The following is a 16,982-nucleotide window of genomic DNA, read 5'->3' on the forward strand; positions in this document are numbered from 1 at the left end:
TCATAGTCATTTAGTTTATATGCAAACTAAAGCTTTTGGCATAGTGGTGCCAGTACTTTGGAACACTGTTCTCATTGGAATCAGCAGCCAACGACAATTCTGATATTTTACCACGGGTTGAAAAGGTTTCTCGTTTCATCCATTATTATTAGAGGATGAGACTGATTCAGAGTTGGCAATTTCTTTTGCACCTTATTCTTTTGCAATGCTTTAATTATTGTACTCTATACCACCATGGTATTTCCCCCTGAATGCTGGTTTAAAAACTCTCCTGTAAATAAAATTAATTGTACAGAGGTGTGTGCGCTTGTGTGAAGGAAACGAGGTAGTGGCTTAACTAGTGAATTCATAGCCAAGGTGACATTTGAACCAGAGACTTCTTGACCCCCCGTTTCTGGCCTGAGACTGATCTAACTGGATTATTATTATTTGCGGATAAACAATTAAAAACTTAATTAAAAACAATTAGAAACTTAATGACCTTGCTAAAATGGATAAATGGCCCCAAATCAGTAAGTGTGATATCCTCCAAGGGCAAAGTAGCAGTATCTCTTAATGAATATTGGCAAACTTTAACCCCCACTCCCACAGCCAGTTGAACAGTTCCATGGGGATTTAGTAGGAGTTGCAGTTGCACAGCTTGCAAGACAAGCAAGGCACTAGATATCTCACTTCATTGCATGTAAGTTCAGGCACTCTCCTTTGACTTCCTACTACTTTTGCCCACTTTTTCCACACAATGCAAACTTTTACAAACTATTCCTATTGTAATATTCCATTTAAAAATAAAGAAATAAAATATTGAAACCATGGTTTCCCCCCTATACTAACCTTGTATTAAATTTTATGCTTTTCATCTTGTCAGCCGGTCTGGAATATTGTCCTAATGGAAGTTCACCCAATTCCCTCTTCACTGTCTTTTAGACAAACTGAATATGTTTCTTTTATTCCAACACTTTCAGTGTCACTGTTTTTAGACTGACGTTTTTGACTACCACTTTTAAATTGTCTTCTTTTAAAATGTGTATTTTTTTTGTATTGAGAGACTTGTTTTATTTTCTTTTATTTTGGTGTAAGGTGCTTTGGGTGCTCTATGACCAGATAAGGGAGGTACAAAAACATTAAGCTAAAATCCCCCTTTAGTGTTTCAGCCTTTGCTGAATTCCCCCACCACCACCAACTGAAACTCAGTAAGCAGTCTGTATAAGGCAAATAAACAGCAAAGTAGGGCATGGAGGATGTATTTTTGGCTAGTATTCCATTACAAAAGGAAAAGAAAAGAAAAAACCTCATGCAAGGCTAATGGATTTGAATAAACACATTTTATTTTTGAAATTTTGAGCAGTCCAAACAAAAAGTTGTCGATATAATATAAATACAAAAGTATTTAAAGCACATCATTGACAGCCAACTACATGGTATGCAAGAACTATAGCAAACCACAGGAGCAGCAGAATATTTGAATATTGGTAAATAACAATGGTTTCCTACGGCATCACGGTATGTTCACATATACAGGGTATGCAGACTTTTTGAAATAAAACTGAAATTGTATAGAACTTCAGGTCTTTTCAGAAACAGAACAGCATTTTTAAAAGAGAGTAATACATTTACATAGGCACACATCAGTGTTCTGCTTGTTTCAAGAATGTAAAAAGAAACTTGATAAAGAGAGTCTCCAATTTGTGGGTCTCCATCATTCTGCTATCTGCTATCAGAAAGAATACAACTATCAAGATAAAAACAAACAGAATGGAAAACAAACAAACAAATTCAACATCTGAGATTTGAGTATAGGCGTGGAGCATTCTAACATTGGGCTGGGATTCAGACAAACAAGATACACAACTCCATATGCCCAAGCAGGTTTGGCTTTATGTTTCTTAGGTTGAAGCTTCCCAATGTCATATGGCAAACCACTTTTCACACTAAGGAGAGTTTCAAGACAGCTTGCAAAAAAAGAGAAAGAAGCAAATAAATGAATTGGGCACATCTAAAGTAGGGCTCTAGTTCCAAGCCCTGGATTAAAATCCAAGACACTTGTCAGAAAATCCCTTTCTGATAAAAGAGACTTTAAGCCAAATAGTATTTTGCATTGGTACCTTATAATGACAAATTAGTCATGGGTGTTACTTGTTTGTTGTGTAAATCAAAAACCTTTATTCAAACCATTTGTGTATATCCAAGAACAAAGTTTATTTATAATGATTTTAAAAATTATACACCAAAGCTGACTTTGAAGGTTCTCTTTCAATTCTAGCTGTGCAATATGCATGTTTATTCCTTGGTTTAATGCTGTTTTGTGTTGAATTTTAAACACAGGAACAAAAATTTAGAAAGTACAGGTTTACTTGTTTAAAAGCATCTGTTATGGCTCATTCCCACAATGTGTATGGCACTCAACCAAATATTTTTCAAGAGCAGAACACAAAACAGTTTGACACACCAGATATTATTTCAAGGATGCATCCTTCCTGCATTGACATGTACCATAGTGCCACCTTCTGGTCAAGCCTACTGTATACATACAGCCTCACAGCAAGTTTTCAATTATAGTGTGTAAATTGGGTGTTTGAAGTAGTTCAAATATTGATTTTCCAATGCATTGTGGTTGAACTCCACTTTATCAAAGATATATTTTACTAACATAGCCAAATCACAATTAGGACAGGAACAATTTCTCCTTGAATTAAAATGGTGTTAATTTCCTACCCCACCAATCATTGACAATATTTCAACCATGTTTTTGTTATAATTATACAAGGAAAGATATGGACAGTTTTTGGGAAACAGTTCAGAGGTATCAACAGTTTAAAAACATATAATTGGTTTAATAATAGCTGCATTTAAAGAAGTACCCTGTGAAATGCTAGAAGCCAAATGTGAAGGCTGAAAAGATAGGATTTTAATATCAAGAGTCTGCAATCTAGTGTTATTTCTAAGACGGTTAAATGGAAGAAACATCAACTGTCTTAGAGACTCTAACTTCAGTAAAGAGAATTACTTTCTTACGGATTCAAATTTTGCTACTATTAGGATCATGGGGTAAGTGAAGTATAGTGGCAATGGCAAATATGTTTAGAGAAAATTGTTCACTTCATTAAATAACCACTTCCCAATTTATTACATACGATAAATGTAATATGTAATAAATTTATTACATATGAGGGGAGTGTAAACTTATTACAACCCACATTCAACAAATGTAGACCTTTCCAATTGGAAAGGCAACATTTCTTATTATCAGGCAAAATCATGAACTTGTAATAATTGAAAGTGAAGCTCCCACGGTGACACTAAAACATCTCCATTAAACCCAGGGGTAATTGTGGTCATATAGGGATAGAGTGGTCTGTTTTGAAGGAGCAGAGAATGTGGGTTCATGTAGTTGACTTTGTGTGACCGCATGCAATTTCAAAGTCATTGAAGTAGCTTCTGAAAGGGTTTCCATTCCTGTGACAGATTTGGTAAGTCACATTTCATAGTAAACTAGATCTGACTGTTCAGAACAAGTATGGTTCACTAAACTTGTTTAGACGATTTATTACCGTTGGAATTCCACTCACAATCACTACACAATGGGGGGAACTCTTGGCTGACCAAATCCACCTGAGTGTTGACTTTTAGAAAAACAAAAAACACAGAAAAACTCCCCCCCCCTCCCTCAGGCTTATAATTAAACAATTTAACATTTCACACTTTGGCCTTTGTGTTGTCCTTTAGCACATTTGCCATTTCTAACCCATGGATGTCAGCAGCAAAATCTACAAATATTTATATGCAGGAAGAAACTAGGTTAAAACAGAGGTTATTGAAGAACAGTTCCTTTAAATAGGTTTTCATATTAATCACTAAAGGAATATGACTACATTTGCCAAGTTTATGGTAATGTGCGTATAATGGCTATAATGAGATCACTTACAACATTAAGGAAAAGAAGTAGACTTGTTTGCTCCCTACTGAAAAAATCTGACAGGTCACTGTTCTTCATTAGTGACTCTAGCAAGTAGTGCTGAACACTATCTTCAGACCAACGGTTTGCAAGCCTACATTGAGACATTTCTGCCACAGGCCAGAGGACACAGAAACCAAAAGAAACTGCTGTTCGGACTGTGCACACATTTGACAGTCCCAGCATTATTTGGCCTAGCAAAATAAAGCCATGATATGCCTGTTTCTGCACAGTTCACAGAGGAATAAAATGTCACTTTTTTTTTTACAACTTTTGCTTGAGCTGAGCATTACAAAGATTAGGGTACAGGACTGCTAAGAGGAAGCACTTATGTTTAATTGCTTTAAGTGAGTGAGATATAAACACACTCAACATTTATCTGCTTTAGGGTGCAATCCTATAAAGACTGAACTGGGAAGAAGTCCTATTGAACTCAACAAGGATTATTCCCAAGCAGAAAAGCATCAGATTGCACTCTGAAAGTACTAGACTTTGGGCAGGGTTGTGCTCTAAATTACAAATCTTCTCCCCAGTGTCATTACCATTTAACACAGCTACATTGTAATGACAGGATGTATGTTAAAAGGTAAAAATGTAGGGTGTGTTTATTGTTAGAACCAACCAGTTATCTGCATTATTTCGAATTGCCTGCTTTATCAATGTTGCTTTTCAGAGATAATGTGAATCAAGCAAATGTCTGCTCTTAAAATGTAGCAGTGAATGCTGTGTAAGAAGCATTAAGATGTTCAAAGCCAAACATTGGGAAAAACCACTTATGTGGTTTTCTGCAAAGTGCTTCAGGAGGAAGCAAGGAATAAAGCAAAAGGTGATGCCTAAACCCCAAGGTATTCAATTATCTTCTCTGGTTCATTCTAAGCCACAATCTTAGCACTCAATTTTGGACACGGCCGAAGTGTGCCCTATGTGTTACTGAAATCTGGTAGAGTTTGGAATTCTAGTTACTACAGTATTAGGTTAGTTCAGATAAAAGCCCTAGATGAACTTAAGTTTGTTTAAAGCGAGCACAATGCTGCACAAGCACCCGATATCCTGCTCTTTAATCACATACTGTTTGTTGGTTTTCAAGGATTTAAAAGCAGCATGCGAAAAGCCCTTCCAACACACCAAGCCAATTTCTCTTTGCTGGTGGTTTGCTCCACAATGCTGTGATCCTTAATACATTTAGAGGTGTTTTAAGTTCCAAAGGGATTTATAGACACAAATTGTACAAACTGAAGATAGGACGATTTGATTTCAGGTGGATCTTAAGGCTCTTCTCTATTTCCACGGTAGAAAATACTCAGGGCAATTAAAACAGTATACCACTGCAACACTAGAAATCCCAGGGTCTGATATTAAAGCAACTGGAACTTGATACAAAACGAAACAGCCTGTCCCCCATCTTCACCTTGACAAATAAAGGCCACCTTTTCTGTAGTAAGAAACCTAAGGTCCCTGTCAGATCCCCTGAGGTAGTAAAGCGGGAAGCTTAGTGAATCTTCGTCTTTCATTTTATTTCAGACTGCAAAAGTGGAGTTTCAAGAGATAAGCATTTATGAATCTGCTTTAAATGTACACAGGCATACCCTTCAAACTGGCTACTGTGCAGTAACAGAAAATGGATTTTAAACCAGCAATGAACACGAGTCGAAAAAAAGATGTACGCTTTCCAGTGAGAACACACATATTATTATGCCCCTCCTTGCTCACAACCAAGTGTCTGATGCTCACTGCATAGCGTTAGAAAAGTTGACACAATAGGAGAAAATTGCAACGTTGAAATATGAGGAGTTTAAAGGCAATCCTTTAGGAGCAGCTTCAGATCATCACATTGCAAAAGATGCCATATGATGAGGCAGCCTACCAGCCTTCCATTTTGTCCATAGCTGCATGTTCTTGATAGATTTTACTCCTACCTACCCACACTGAGAGTTCATGGTCCACTGCAAGCTTTTGGTCTTCCATCTTCCTGAACACAGCTGGTAATATTGCTATCCATTCAGTAAGTAGACTACCACTTCATACGTAGACATCATTATAGCTGTGTTTGGAATCTGTCTAATCAGATGCGTTGTTAGGCCACGGTATAGGGCGTTATAGCCTTCTTCTCGCACAAGCAAAGACAGTGTCTGAAAAAAAGACCTGTACTTTGTTCCTTCTTCTCGTAGTCTTGTTCGTACAACCTCTGCATCAAAAAAGGAGAAAACATTTTATCTTCAGGACAGCTTTCCACAATCTTGGAAGGATTACAACGCTTGCCTACTTCTACAATGCATTACTTATTTCATCTGTTGTAGGACACACTTTTAGCCAAAACAGTACTCAAAAGCAACATATTAGACAATAGAGCAGTATCTAAAAAGAAAAAAAGGGTATTAATATACTAAAACTTGTGCACAGTTCTCAAAGGCAAAATGTGATAAATGTATTGGGTTGGGCAATGGGAAACTTCTGTTAAAAATAGCAAAATATTTACCAAAACAAAAGTAACTTATCTCTTGTACCGGGGGAAAAATATATTTGGTTGCTGATTTGCTTAAGAAAAGCCTCCCTTACCGTGTGGATAGGCTATGGATGTAGCACAAGTTTTCGAAGTAGCTGCAGCCATCATCATGCCAACAAAGTCAGATGCTTCTTTGACAGTTTCATCTTCCTCATCCATAGCAGAAGCAGACTTATACTCCAAAAGTCTTCGCTTAATACTCTCATAAATAACAAAGTGAATAACAGTTTCTGATATGCCTGCATAGCTCGCAGACATTCCTCGGTAAAAGCCTTTAATTCCATCTGTCTGATAAACCCTGCGCACACATTCAAAAGCGCTCATCCGTTTTTCTCCACGATTCCTGAATGAGGGGGGAGAAATTCAACACTCAGAAGAGCTTTATTATATTTTGCCAGATGCAGACACCACACACCATATTTGTAAAGTTTCCCATTTCATTATTTCATTTCATGAGTGTACTTGCAAGCTACAGAAAACATACACCTTTCATATGAACACTGAAATGATATCTAAAACTAACCCAGATCTACTGAAACAGTTTTCAGGTTATACTGATTGAGATGTTACAGAAATCATAAGAGGTACTGATGATATGATACCTCACACCCAGCAACTGCATATAGATATAAAACAGCATTGGGGACAATATTTACATTTTTTAAAAGAGTTCAGTACCTTGCATCAAGTTGTAATCGTGTCTTTATTAGCCAAATTGGATTGGTTGCGGTGATTGCAGTGAAACCTAAATAAATATTAAAAAAGAAAGATTAGTTTTGCAAACATAATGAAAAACAGCAAAGCTAAAACATGAATAAAGATACAAGTTGACACAAACTGACTTGTGCTATGCTAATGGTTAAAAACCAAAAGTAGGCATCTTGACATTTTATTGTTTTTTTCCAGTCCACGTAGCCAATATTTGTTTTTGCAAGATTTCAATAAAGTAAAATAAAGCCTCTTTATTCTTCTTAGTAACTAGCCATAAGTACATCTAGAACCCAATTTGTGCCCATTTATTCATACAAATCCCTTTTTGACACCTTTCAAACAGCCAGAGTGAGACTAGGCTAACTGAATTTAAATGCACTCCAAACAAAAGCAAACTGCAGTGAAACTAAAGCATGCCAGAAGAGTCTAAAATGTTCTCTGCAAATTTAATTTATAAAACAAATCAGATCATAAAAACACTTAATGTCGTACAGCTTAGAGACACGTTACTGTACATCAACACAGTATAGTTTATACAGTATAATTTAGCAGGATGTTGTATTAATTGTGCCAGTGAGTTCCACTAGCAGTAAAAGCAAGGATTTTTGGTTGGTCCCAGGAATACTTGTAAAAACATACAAAAATGAGTTGTGAAAGGAAAGCAGCTACTCAAAATCTAAACGGGATTAACAGCCAATAGTGTGATTGTTTTGCAACTTGTAAATAATATTTCCTACACTACACTACCATAAAGAATAGAAAAGCAGTACAGGAGGGCAGCTTTTGAGAACTGTACAGTTATAATATAAAATGCATTGCATATCAGGTAAAATGTCTGCAGAAGGGAGGTTGGGAATTTGTTGTGCTCAAAGTACCCAATTTATTACTATTTATTCAACTGGAATGACAATTCCTCTAACCATGCAAATCCTGCTCTCCTCTTGCAGAAGTGAGTGTTCAGGAGCACCTTGTGCGGTGCATCTCCCATGCACATTTCAAAACAGAATGGAAAAGCCTGCTAGTGAACTACACAAAAAGGAATGTTTGCAAACCAGTTTCCCGCCCGCCCCACATGGGGGGGGGGGACTTTGCACAAAAGTGACTGAAAAGGTTAAAAAAAAGAACTGCCAAAGGATCTTAACTGTTTTAAGGTTTAGTTAATGTTACAAAACTTTCTCTTACTTCATGTCACAAAAAGCACACTAATTACTTGCACAGAAGCAGAACTGGTAATTAATATTGTTTGGCTAAATGGCAATATGCCTAGCTAATGTTAAGCTCCTTTTAATGTTTGCATCCCCCAAGTCATTGTTCTTCCTAAACACAGGTATCATATTTGGCTTTTAGCCACAGAAATACTGCGTAAGGGCATTAATGGTGGGAGGGTTTTTTTGGTTTCATATTGTTCAAACAAATCAACACACCTGGAGAATTGGTTTAGACATTGCCCATGCATACGGGATATAACACAGGACACAAAAGGAACTGTGCCCTAGCTGCCCTAGATTAATCACTATGAAATGGTTTTATGGAGAGTTAACTAAAAGGTCTGCCTGCCAGTGATGTTTACTGCTTACAGCACATGCAAACACAGGTCTACTAAGAAGCAAGCTCCACTGAGTACAAGGCGGCTAACTTCCAGGTTAAGTGTATAGAGGTCTGTAGCATTAATGTATTTCTAATTGGTAATCTAAAGGGGAATAGAAGCAGAGAAGAGACTGGGTACAACATTCCATGAACCCAACTTCAAGTCCTGGGTATAAATGGAAGCAAACATGCTTATACTTAGCATCTTTGGAACCTATGCAAGCTTAAAAAGGAAGAGAATCAATACACTGCATATGTTGGACAATGTTTATGTCCCTTGTTCCAACTGAGGAAATAACAACATAATGCAACTCAGAAGAGTTTTTAGCATTGGGCAGATTGTGCCCCGTTTTTACTTTTAAGACTTAAGCAATGTTCAGCTTTATAATACTGCAATCCCAAATTTAAAAGCACCAAGGTGCTTGGACACAAAAAACTGCTGGAGGGAAAGTTCACAAATACAAATGCACATGCTACAAAAGAGGGATTACTCTTTTGGCAGTTGTTGAATCAATCCATCAGATCACATTTAAAACTTGGCTAAATTTTAAAAGGTATTATGAGGGTTCAAATGCTGCTCATAGGAATGTCTCATGCCAAAATGCATTTGAACAGTGACTACATATGACTTCAGCTTTGATCCAGCTGCATATCTATAGGGCTGGATCGAAATTTTCCATGATCAGAGGAAAGTGAAGTGATTTTTTTATGTCAATTCCTTCTTTTCCCTGAACATCTGCTCCAGAGGGTAGAAGACTACCCAAATAGCATAGGAGTGGTGCTAGAGGCTGGAGAATCAGCAAAAATTACCTTCTCACACTCTCCATCCTCCAGTAGGAGCCTCCATTGGATCAGAGTCCCTTATGTGAATGGAAGAAGCCCTTTAGTTTGTGTAAACGCATAATGTTTTAGTTAATTATTATCTTTAAATACTGGAATTCAATGCAAAATATTTAAGGCCATTTATATGGCTCCATTAAAACAAAATGAAACAAAACAAAAAGTTGCTCAGTGCAATCCTATGTATATATTTATATTTTACTCAGAAGTCCTAGTATGCAAGGGGAATTATAGGCCTTATTTCAGTATGCTGTTTATTTCTAAAAGCAATTCCAGTGAACCTCTAACCAAAGAAGGAGCGCCCTCTCTCTCTCTCTCAAGATTTTTGGAGCAAAACAAGCTTAAAAATAAAACAGCTAAGATCCCAGGCATGCATCTGCATTGTCTTTGTTTGCAAGGGATAATGTATTGATAAATGCATGTGAATACATATTATGCCAACAAAATTTAAATAGAAAGGAAAGAGTGTGGTGACACATACAGATAACTGTACTATTATTTAATGGCAGTTCTGAAATACTTTGCCTAAATAAAATAGAAATATATAAATTAAAGGTAGGAATCCTACGGATTGTCAATAAGGAATGTAATTTCACCAACTTGGCTAAACACGCAACAGTAGTCCATAAAACTGTTTTTCCACCTTTCCCCAGCTGCACTGGAAGGAATAGCTGGGTGATGTATTAAAACAATGTATACAACTGGAATTCAAATAAAAATATTCCCCTTACATTGTTTGTTTAAGAGTGGTTACAAACCCAAGGTGTGGTTCTTACGCTAGAGGCTGCAAGAGATGCTCAGTTCAGTACTCACGAGGTTTAAGTTAGTCCATATTTCTGCAGGAAGTGACCTGCGGATGGGGAGCATGAGATGACACGATCTCACTCTTTTCACGGGAGAAATGTACAGTAAATGCCTAAAATAGACACAGGCTTTTCTGTATCATAACAACAAGCAGTGACCTCATCAGACATATGTGACAAAACTGAATCCCAATGGAAGGATTTGTGAATTAGTAAATGTGAGATCTAACTTTTTTAAAAAGTTTAGAACAATAAAAAAGGAAAAAAGGTAGTACAGGCCACAGGTATTTTTTTAAAAAAGGTTTTCAAAATGCACTGAGTACTGAAATTTCTGCCATCTGCAGCAGTTTAACCATTTAATAGCTTGCAAAATACTTACCTATACTTATTTTTAAAAGCCCAAAGTGCTGGGTGTGTATGTGCGCATGTCAAATAAAAATGCTAACCTTGTCACAATGGGCAGAAAAAACAAGCCTTAATGTCAGGTTGAAACCAGTTTAATTTAAATTTTGAGACATGCCTGAACTGAATAACTTGTACGTATTTTACAAATGTTTGAAGTTATAGATTAAGCTAATTTTGAGTCTTTGGGAAGTATAAAGCAAGGGGAAGACAGGCAAAATTAGAACAGATCATATAATTTAATTAAGCCATTATCTTCCCTCTTTGGCTCAAAATGGGCTATAACGGAATGCAGGACTAACCGTAACTGGACAAAACATCTTCCATACAACTTTTTAAACTTTGTCTATGAGTTGGTTCTATGAAAACAGCAAATGATTTAATAGTAAAGGCCCTGAAGTTATCAAAGATTACAGAGCATGTTGTAGTTGATGGAATAGGAATGCTCCTTAGAACACAACAGCTTCCAACTGTTCCATCAAACAGCTGGGTGTATAGTGTTAACAAAATCACAAAAGAAAGTGTCACTGCTCTTTAACCCAAAGTAGCATTGCTCTCCATTACGTGTGAAACTCTGAAATTCACAATGCACTACCTCACCGCAACACCACCTCAAAGGACAAGGTAGAATGAAATGCCACGCTCCCACACATTCAAGAGGGTTTATTATACTAAACTGAATCATGTTGTTTTCTGCTGCTCCAGAGAAGCGGACACGGAGCAATGGTTCCAAACTACAAGAAAGAAGATTCCACCTAAACATTAGGAAGAACTTCCTGACAGTAAGAGATGTTCGACAGTGGAATTTGCTGCCAAGGAGTGTGGTGGAGTCTCCTTCTTTGGAGGTCTTTAAGCAGAGGCTTGACAACCATATGTCAGGAGTGCTCTGATGGTGTTTCCTGCTTGGCAGGGGGTTGGACTCGATGGCCCTTGTGGTCTCTTCCAACTCTATGATTCTATGTGTCATGGACTGGCTGGACACAGTGGAATGGTGGGAGGCACCAGGAAGAAGGCATCTCAGAGCCCAGGTTGGACGATGATGAGTGGTCAGAGGGAGAAGAGAGTGAAGACCAGGAGAAGGTGCTGCTGGAAGCTGAAGAGGTAACAGGGTTTAGTGAGCAGGAAGTCTAGCAGAGAGGAGTCCAGAATCTGAAGCAGGAGCACATGGACCGAGATGAGTCAGACTGGCAAAGAAGCCAGGGTGTCTCCCCTCCTGCTGTGACAAGCTCCCTTCCCCCTGGTCTCACAGGACCCAAAGTGGTATGAAGAGGGAAGAGCAGAGACAGACATATCGGTCGGTGGAGTCTCAGATTGCTTGGGAAGGACTCGTGAAAGGAGGAGACTTAACCAGCTACGGAAAGGTGGGGATCTTCAGTCCCCACAACTGCCTCATAGGGACAAGATCTACCAGGAAGAGTTGCTGTGCTAATTAGACCTGGCTCCTCTGAGCAGGCTTTGTTTCTGCTAATAGTTAACGTCACGTACTCCTTGTGATTTATTGCTGGCTGGCTTCCTGACATTCTGTATGCACACTGGAGTGTATGCAAGGCTTTAGACTGAGATGATAGACTCATTTTGGACCTAGCTTTTTTTGTAACTGAGGCAACTAAATATCTTTGAGGAGTTCTGTTAATTTCCCTGTACAAGTATAGTTTGCAAAGGGGGAAAAAATCCAATCAGGCTTTCTTTACATTCTTAGACTACAGTTTATTTTTGCTATTTCTATTCAGCAAAGCAAATGGAGCTTAAAAAATAAGGCGTTTTGTTGACTGAACTCATTAGGCAACATATTGAGGGTGGAATGGGAGCATGATGGCAGTCTGGCTGGCTAAGGGTCCCCTGGGTTCTGCAGCAATTCTATCACTGAATACAAGTGGCCCTGTATACTTGTCTAACTTAACCCCAAATACATTCCAGAATGAAGGATGATAAGCAATTCCAATAAGGGTTGTGAAAAAATGTCTGACAAAAATGCTTCTCCTTCGTTAGATAGTAAAAGTACAATGAAGACTAGGTACAGAATAGCATGAATTTTAAACATTTCAGACTTTGAAAGTTGTTTTTTAAAAAAAAAAATTAAAAAGGAATACTGTCTACAAGGTTTCAAATAAAAGCTAATTTAGAAAATAGTTCACAACCAAAAAAGAGTATAGCATAGCAATATTCTGAGTGTGTAGTTTTGAGACTGTTTTGGTGTCAAGTGACTCAAATCAAATGGTATATATATTTACAATTGCTAGTGATATGAAAGCAATAAAAACATCTATAAACAAAGTTTCAATAAAATATTTTTTTTTGAGAAGCCAAGACAGAAAAAAGCCTCATACTTCTTAATTGTTTAAGCAACTTTGAATTTTAAGCCAAAACAGACCTTGTGGGTACAATTGTTAATAGCATAATGTAGTGCATTCAATGGAAGTTTTAAGAAGCAATTAGAAAAGTGACAAGGTTAGCATTTTTTCTCACAAGCTAAGTTAACGGCCCTTTATATTAGTTATATGGCTACACAGCCAACACTATGAATCAGTATTTTATGCATCTTTAGCGGAGGTTTTAAAATGGAGTCTATGGGATTTCTAGCATCCTAAAGCTATGCTAGTTCAAGAGGAAAAAAATAGCTACCTTCCGAGCCAATCTGCATGGGACATTCTTTCACCAACCATGTGGTTTAGGTGCATAACTGCAAAGCTGAATGTTAATGCTCCGTCAGTATTTCATGAGCACAAGAGCAAAATAATTTCAAGTGGTAAGATCAAAGCCACAGAAGTGCAAAAGAGGCAGCTTCGCATTTTAAAAGCAGAATAAAATATGGACAGGTCTTGAAATGATAAACAGAAAAATCTAAGTGTCTCAAGAGATTCAAAATTTAAGTTTCGTAAACCCAGGGTTTATATAGCAAAAATTCAAATACCAATACAGAAATTATTACTGGACATGTATGTAGATATGAAACCTGCCAACAAATCAGATTTTCACATCTTTATTTAACTGGGCAAAGATGCACATCTCTTTCGAAAAACAGATAAGGAACCTTTAAGTTAGTTCTGAATAACCTTTTGTGTGCAATATACATTGCATAAACTAAAAAATAATCTTAAGATTACTAATCCATTTTCTTATCTTCTGCTCTGCTCTTTTGTCAAGAGAAATAATATTTCTTTAGAAATTTCTCTGGAGGGAAAAAAAACACAGGTAACAGAATAGTCTTTCATATTAACAAAGCCTCTGAAGCAATTAATTGAGGTGCAGTTTCAAAAGAATAGCCAATAATACAGTTATCCCTCTCCCACCAAACCCATTTCATTCCCCATGGATTCCTTCGGTGGAGTGTAAAAAGAGATAAACTATATTAGAAGTACAGTTCTAAGCATGCCAGACAATTATCTTAAGAACACAGTTTTCTTTTCTATTCATTTCTTAGATCTAACATTTTTAAGTTTTAAAAAAAGAACATTTGGGCCACAGTGCCCACTTGGGGAGAAACACTATGCTACAGGGTTGGTTGAATTATTGGGCCATTATAATTTTCTTTCATCAGAACTATTTGTGAGCCACTCTAAAAATGTCTAAAAATATTTGTATGCTATATAGAGAAGATTCACAGCAGAAGCTATCATATTCCCTGCAAGTATCATAGAGTATTAAGAACTATTATGTCCCACTTTAGCCCCATTCTTCTCTTTTGAGGAAACAGAAATAAAAAACTCTACAAAACACGTCATGGCTGTTATGCTAGAGGAAGTACACAAAAAGAATCTACATGTAAGCCATGAACTGAAACATTCAGTAAATCCCCCTGATTCAGGTGGGGCTACTCTTGGGGGAAAGGGTACAGCATTGCACCCAAAGGCTGTAAACCCATGCACAATGACTCTGGAGTAAAGCTCATGAAGTCAGCAGTACTGCAAAGAATTGTGCTGGATTGCATTTTTATTTCCCTCTTTCCCCAAGAGGCTTATTCATCTCCAAAACAGGAAAAACATATTTACTGGCTTTCTATCGCCTTATCAAAAGGGGGGGGGGACCAGATTACCTAATAGTGCAGCAAATTTTAAATATTTCAAGCATAGGAGGGTGACCAAAATCTGCTGGTATATTATTACAGAAAGTCAGAGCGGTTGTCTTAACACAGGAAGGAGTTTCAAAATAAAATGAAGGGGCAAGTAGAAGTCTCATTGCTGGCTTCTTTAGTTCCTATAAAATTTGCTTAGCAAATTTGACATTAAGTCCACATGACTTAGCTATCTGGAATGACAGCAAGCAAGTCTGTTCATATACCATAAATTCTCTATTCATTCTCAAGCCATAAACTTTCATACGTAGCATTTAAGACCAGAAGACAGTCTGCCCAGCCATTCTGCCGCTATACCCCGAACCAACCATTTCCCGTATTTCTGCAGTTCCCCATTCACCATAGCCATGCTAACACTAAAAGGCTTTCCACATAATTAAAGCACAAAGTTACAGATCCTTACCTGCTACTCCAGCTGAGGTCATGTGTACCTTGGTAGATTCTGGCTCAAATATATTATTCAGCATTTCCTTGCAATTGGAGTATGCAGCAAAATATATTGCTCTGAAAGGAAAAACAAGTTAAATATGACCAATGCAATATAGCTTTGTAGTAAAACTAGTAACAGTGATGATAGTTGCATGGAAGTGCATGCCAAGCAGATAGGTCTTTTTCTCCATTGAAATATAAATGTACCATTGAAAGCAATAAAAGAAAGCAGTGCTAGTTCTTTCAGATGTTCAGCAGAAAGACCCCAGCATAGATCCTCATTCTCACCACACTCTGAACTTCCAATTCCTCTTAAATCTGCATCATATGAATTACTAGAACCTGCTGTTAAGGGGTGGGTGGGGTGGAAACAATACACCATTTAGAATAGTACAAGACAATGACCACCTTCCCTCAGACCTAAAAAGTTCTAACTTACAAAATGGCCAGGTCTGAACTGTGACAAGTTGGTATGTTTCACCCTCTGTTGGATCCTTCAAGAGCACCAAGCAAGGGCAATACAGTGGTACCTCTGGTTACGAACTTAATTCATTCCGGAGGTCCGTTCTTAAGCTGAAACCACTCTTATATTGACGTGCGCTTTCGCTAATGGGGCCTCCCGCTGCATGCGATTTCCGTTTGCATCCTGGGGCAAAATTCGCAACCAGGAGCAGCTACTTCTGGGTTAGCAGGGCTCATAACCTGAAGCGTTCGTAACCAGGAGTGTTTGTAACCAGAGATACCACTGTACTGAGATGCTGCCATACAGTCGTACCTTGGTTCTCGAATGTGTTGGTACTCATACATTTTGGCTCCCGAACACTGAAAACCCGGAAGTGTCCAGTTTTTCAAAGTTCTTTGGAAGCCAAATATCTGATGCAGCTTCCACTTGAGTGCAGGAAGCTTCTGCAGCCAATCGGAAGCCGTGCCTTGGTTTGTGAACGGTTCCAGGAGTCGAAAGGACTCCTGGAATGGATTAAGTTCGACAACCAAGGTACCACTGTATTATGAAGTCATTTCAGTGCAGTTTTATATTTACAAAAAAGAAAAGAGATTTAGAAACTATATTACATTGCCAAATGGAACATTACAAATAAAAATCAAATGCAAAATGCAGCCACATTTAAAGCTGCAAGATAGGAAAAAAATATTCTTCTAATCAAAACAATAGACACCCACAAGGGGTCTTGCTTACAGTTGCAAGTTAACACAAGCAATAAAATGTTTTGGATGTTCAAAAGTGTTATGAATCACCTACTATCACAGTTTCTCTCTCCACAGTCACTGAAGACAAAGAAAGTTGACCAGGCAACAGCTACATGTAGTAGGAGCACACAGTGTACTTGCTAACACAGCTGGTGAATACAATTTTGTATTTTTATTTTGTGAACCACCCTGTGATCTTCAGATGAAGGCCAGTATACAAATTTAATTAATTATCTAATTAGAGCTAAGTAGTAAAAGGTTCTTTAACACTTGAGCTAGGATTTTTTAAAAATCCAGCGTTTTTTTTAAAAAGTGGTCCACTTTTTAAAAAAGGGACTCAAAATTGACACAGAACACACCCAAGCCCTTCCTTTCTCAACCTGTGGGTCCCCAGATGTTGCTGAACTACAACTCCCATACCCCTAGCTAGCAAGGCCAGACCTCAGAGATGATGGGAGTTGTAGTCCAACAACATCT

At 37.7% G+C, this 16,982-nt stretch overlaps 1 protein-coding gene across 2 annotated transcripts in view; it reads right to left on the bottom strand.

Annotated features, from left to right (window-relative positions):
* Window positions 1-1,307: 1,307 nt before the first annotated feature.
* Window positions 1,308-16,982, bottom strand: part of SLC25A36 (solute carrier family 25 member 36) — a 41,394-nt gene continuing 25,719 nt past the window's right edge. For both annotated transcript variants that reach the window (XM_081861744.1, XM_081861745.1), the window contains exons 4-7: window positions 15,274-15,374; window positions 7,134-7,200; window positions 6,509-6,798; window positions 1,308-6,137 (exon numbers count right to left, since the gene is read on the bottom strand). In XM_081861744.1, the coding sequence (XP_081717870.1) occupies window positions 5,944-6,137; window positions 6,509-6,798; window positions 7,134-7,200; window positions 15,274-15,374 (652 nt within the window). In that variant the 3' untranslated portion in view covers window positions 1,308-5,943. The remainder of the gene's footprint in view (window positions 6,138-6,508; window positions 6,799-7,133; window positions 7,201-15,273; window positions 15,375-16,982) is intronic.

Source organism: Podarcis erhardii, assembly GCF_964252035.2.
Source record: "Podarcis erhardii genome assembly, chromosome: 5".
Classification (NCBI taxonomy): domain Eukaryota; kingdom Metazoa; phylum Chordata; class Lepidosauria; order Squamata; family Lacertidae; genus Podarcis; species Podarcis erhardii.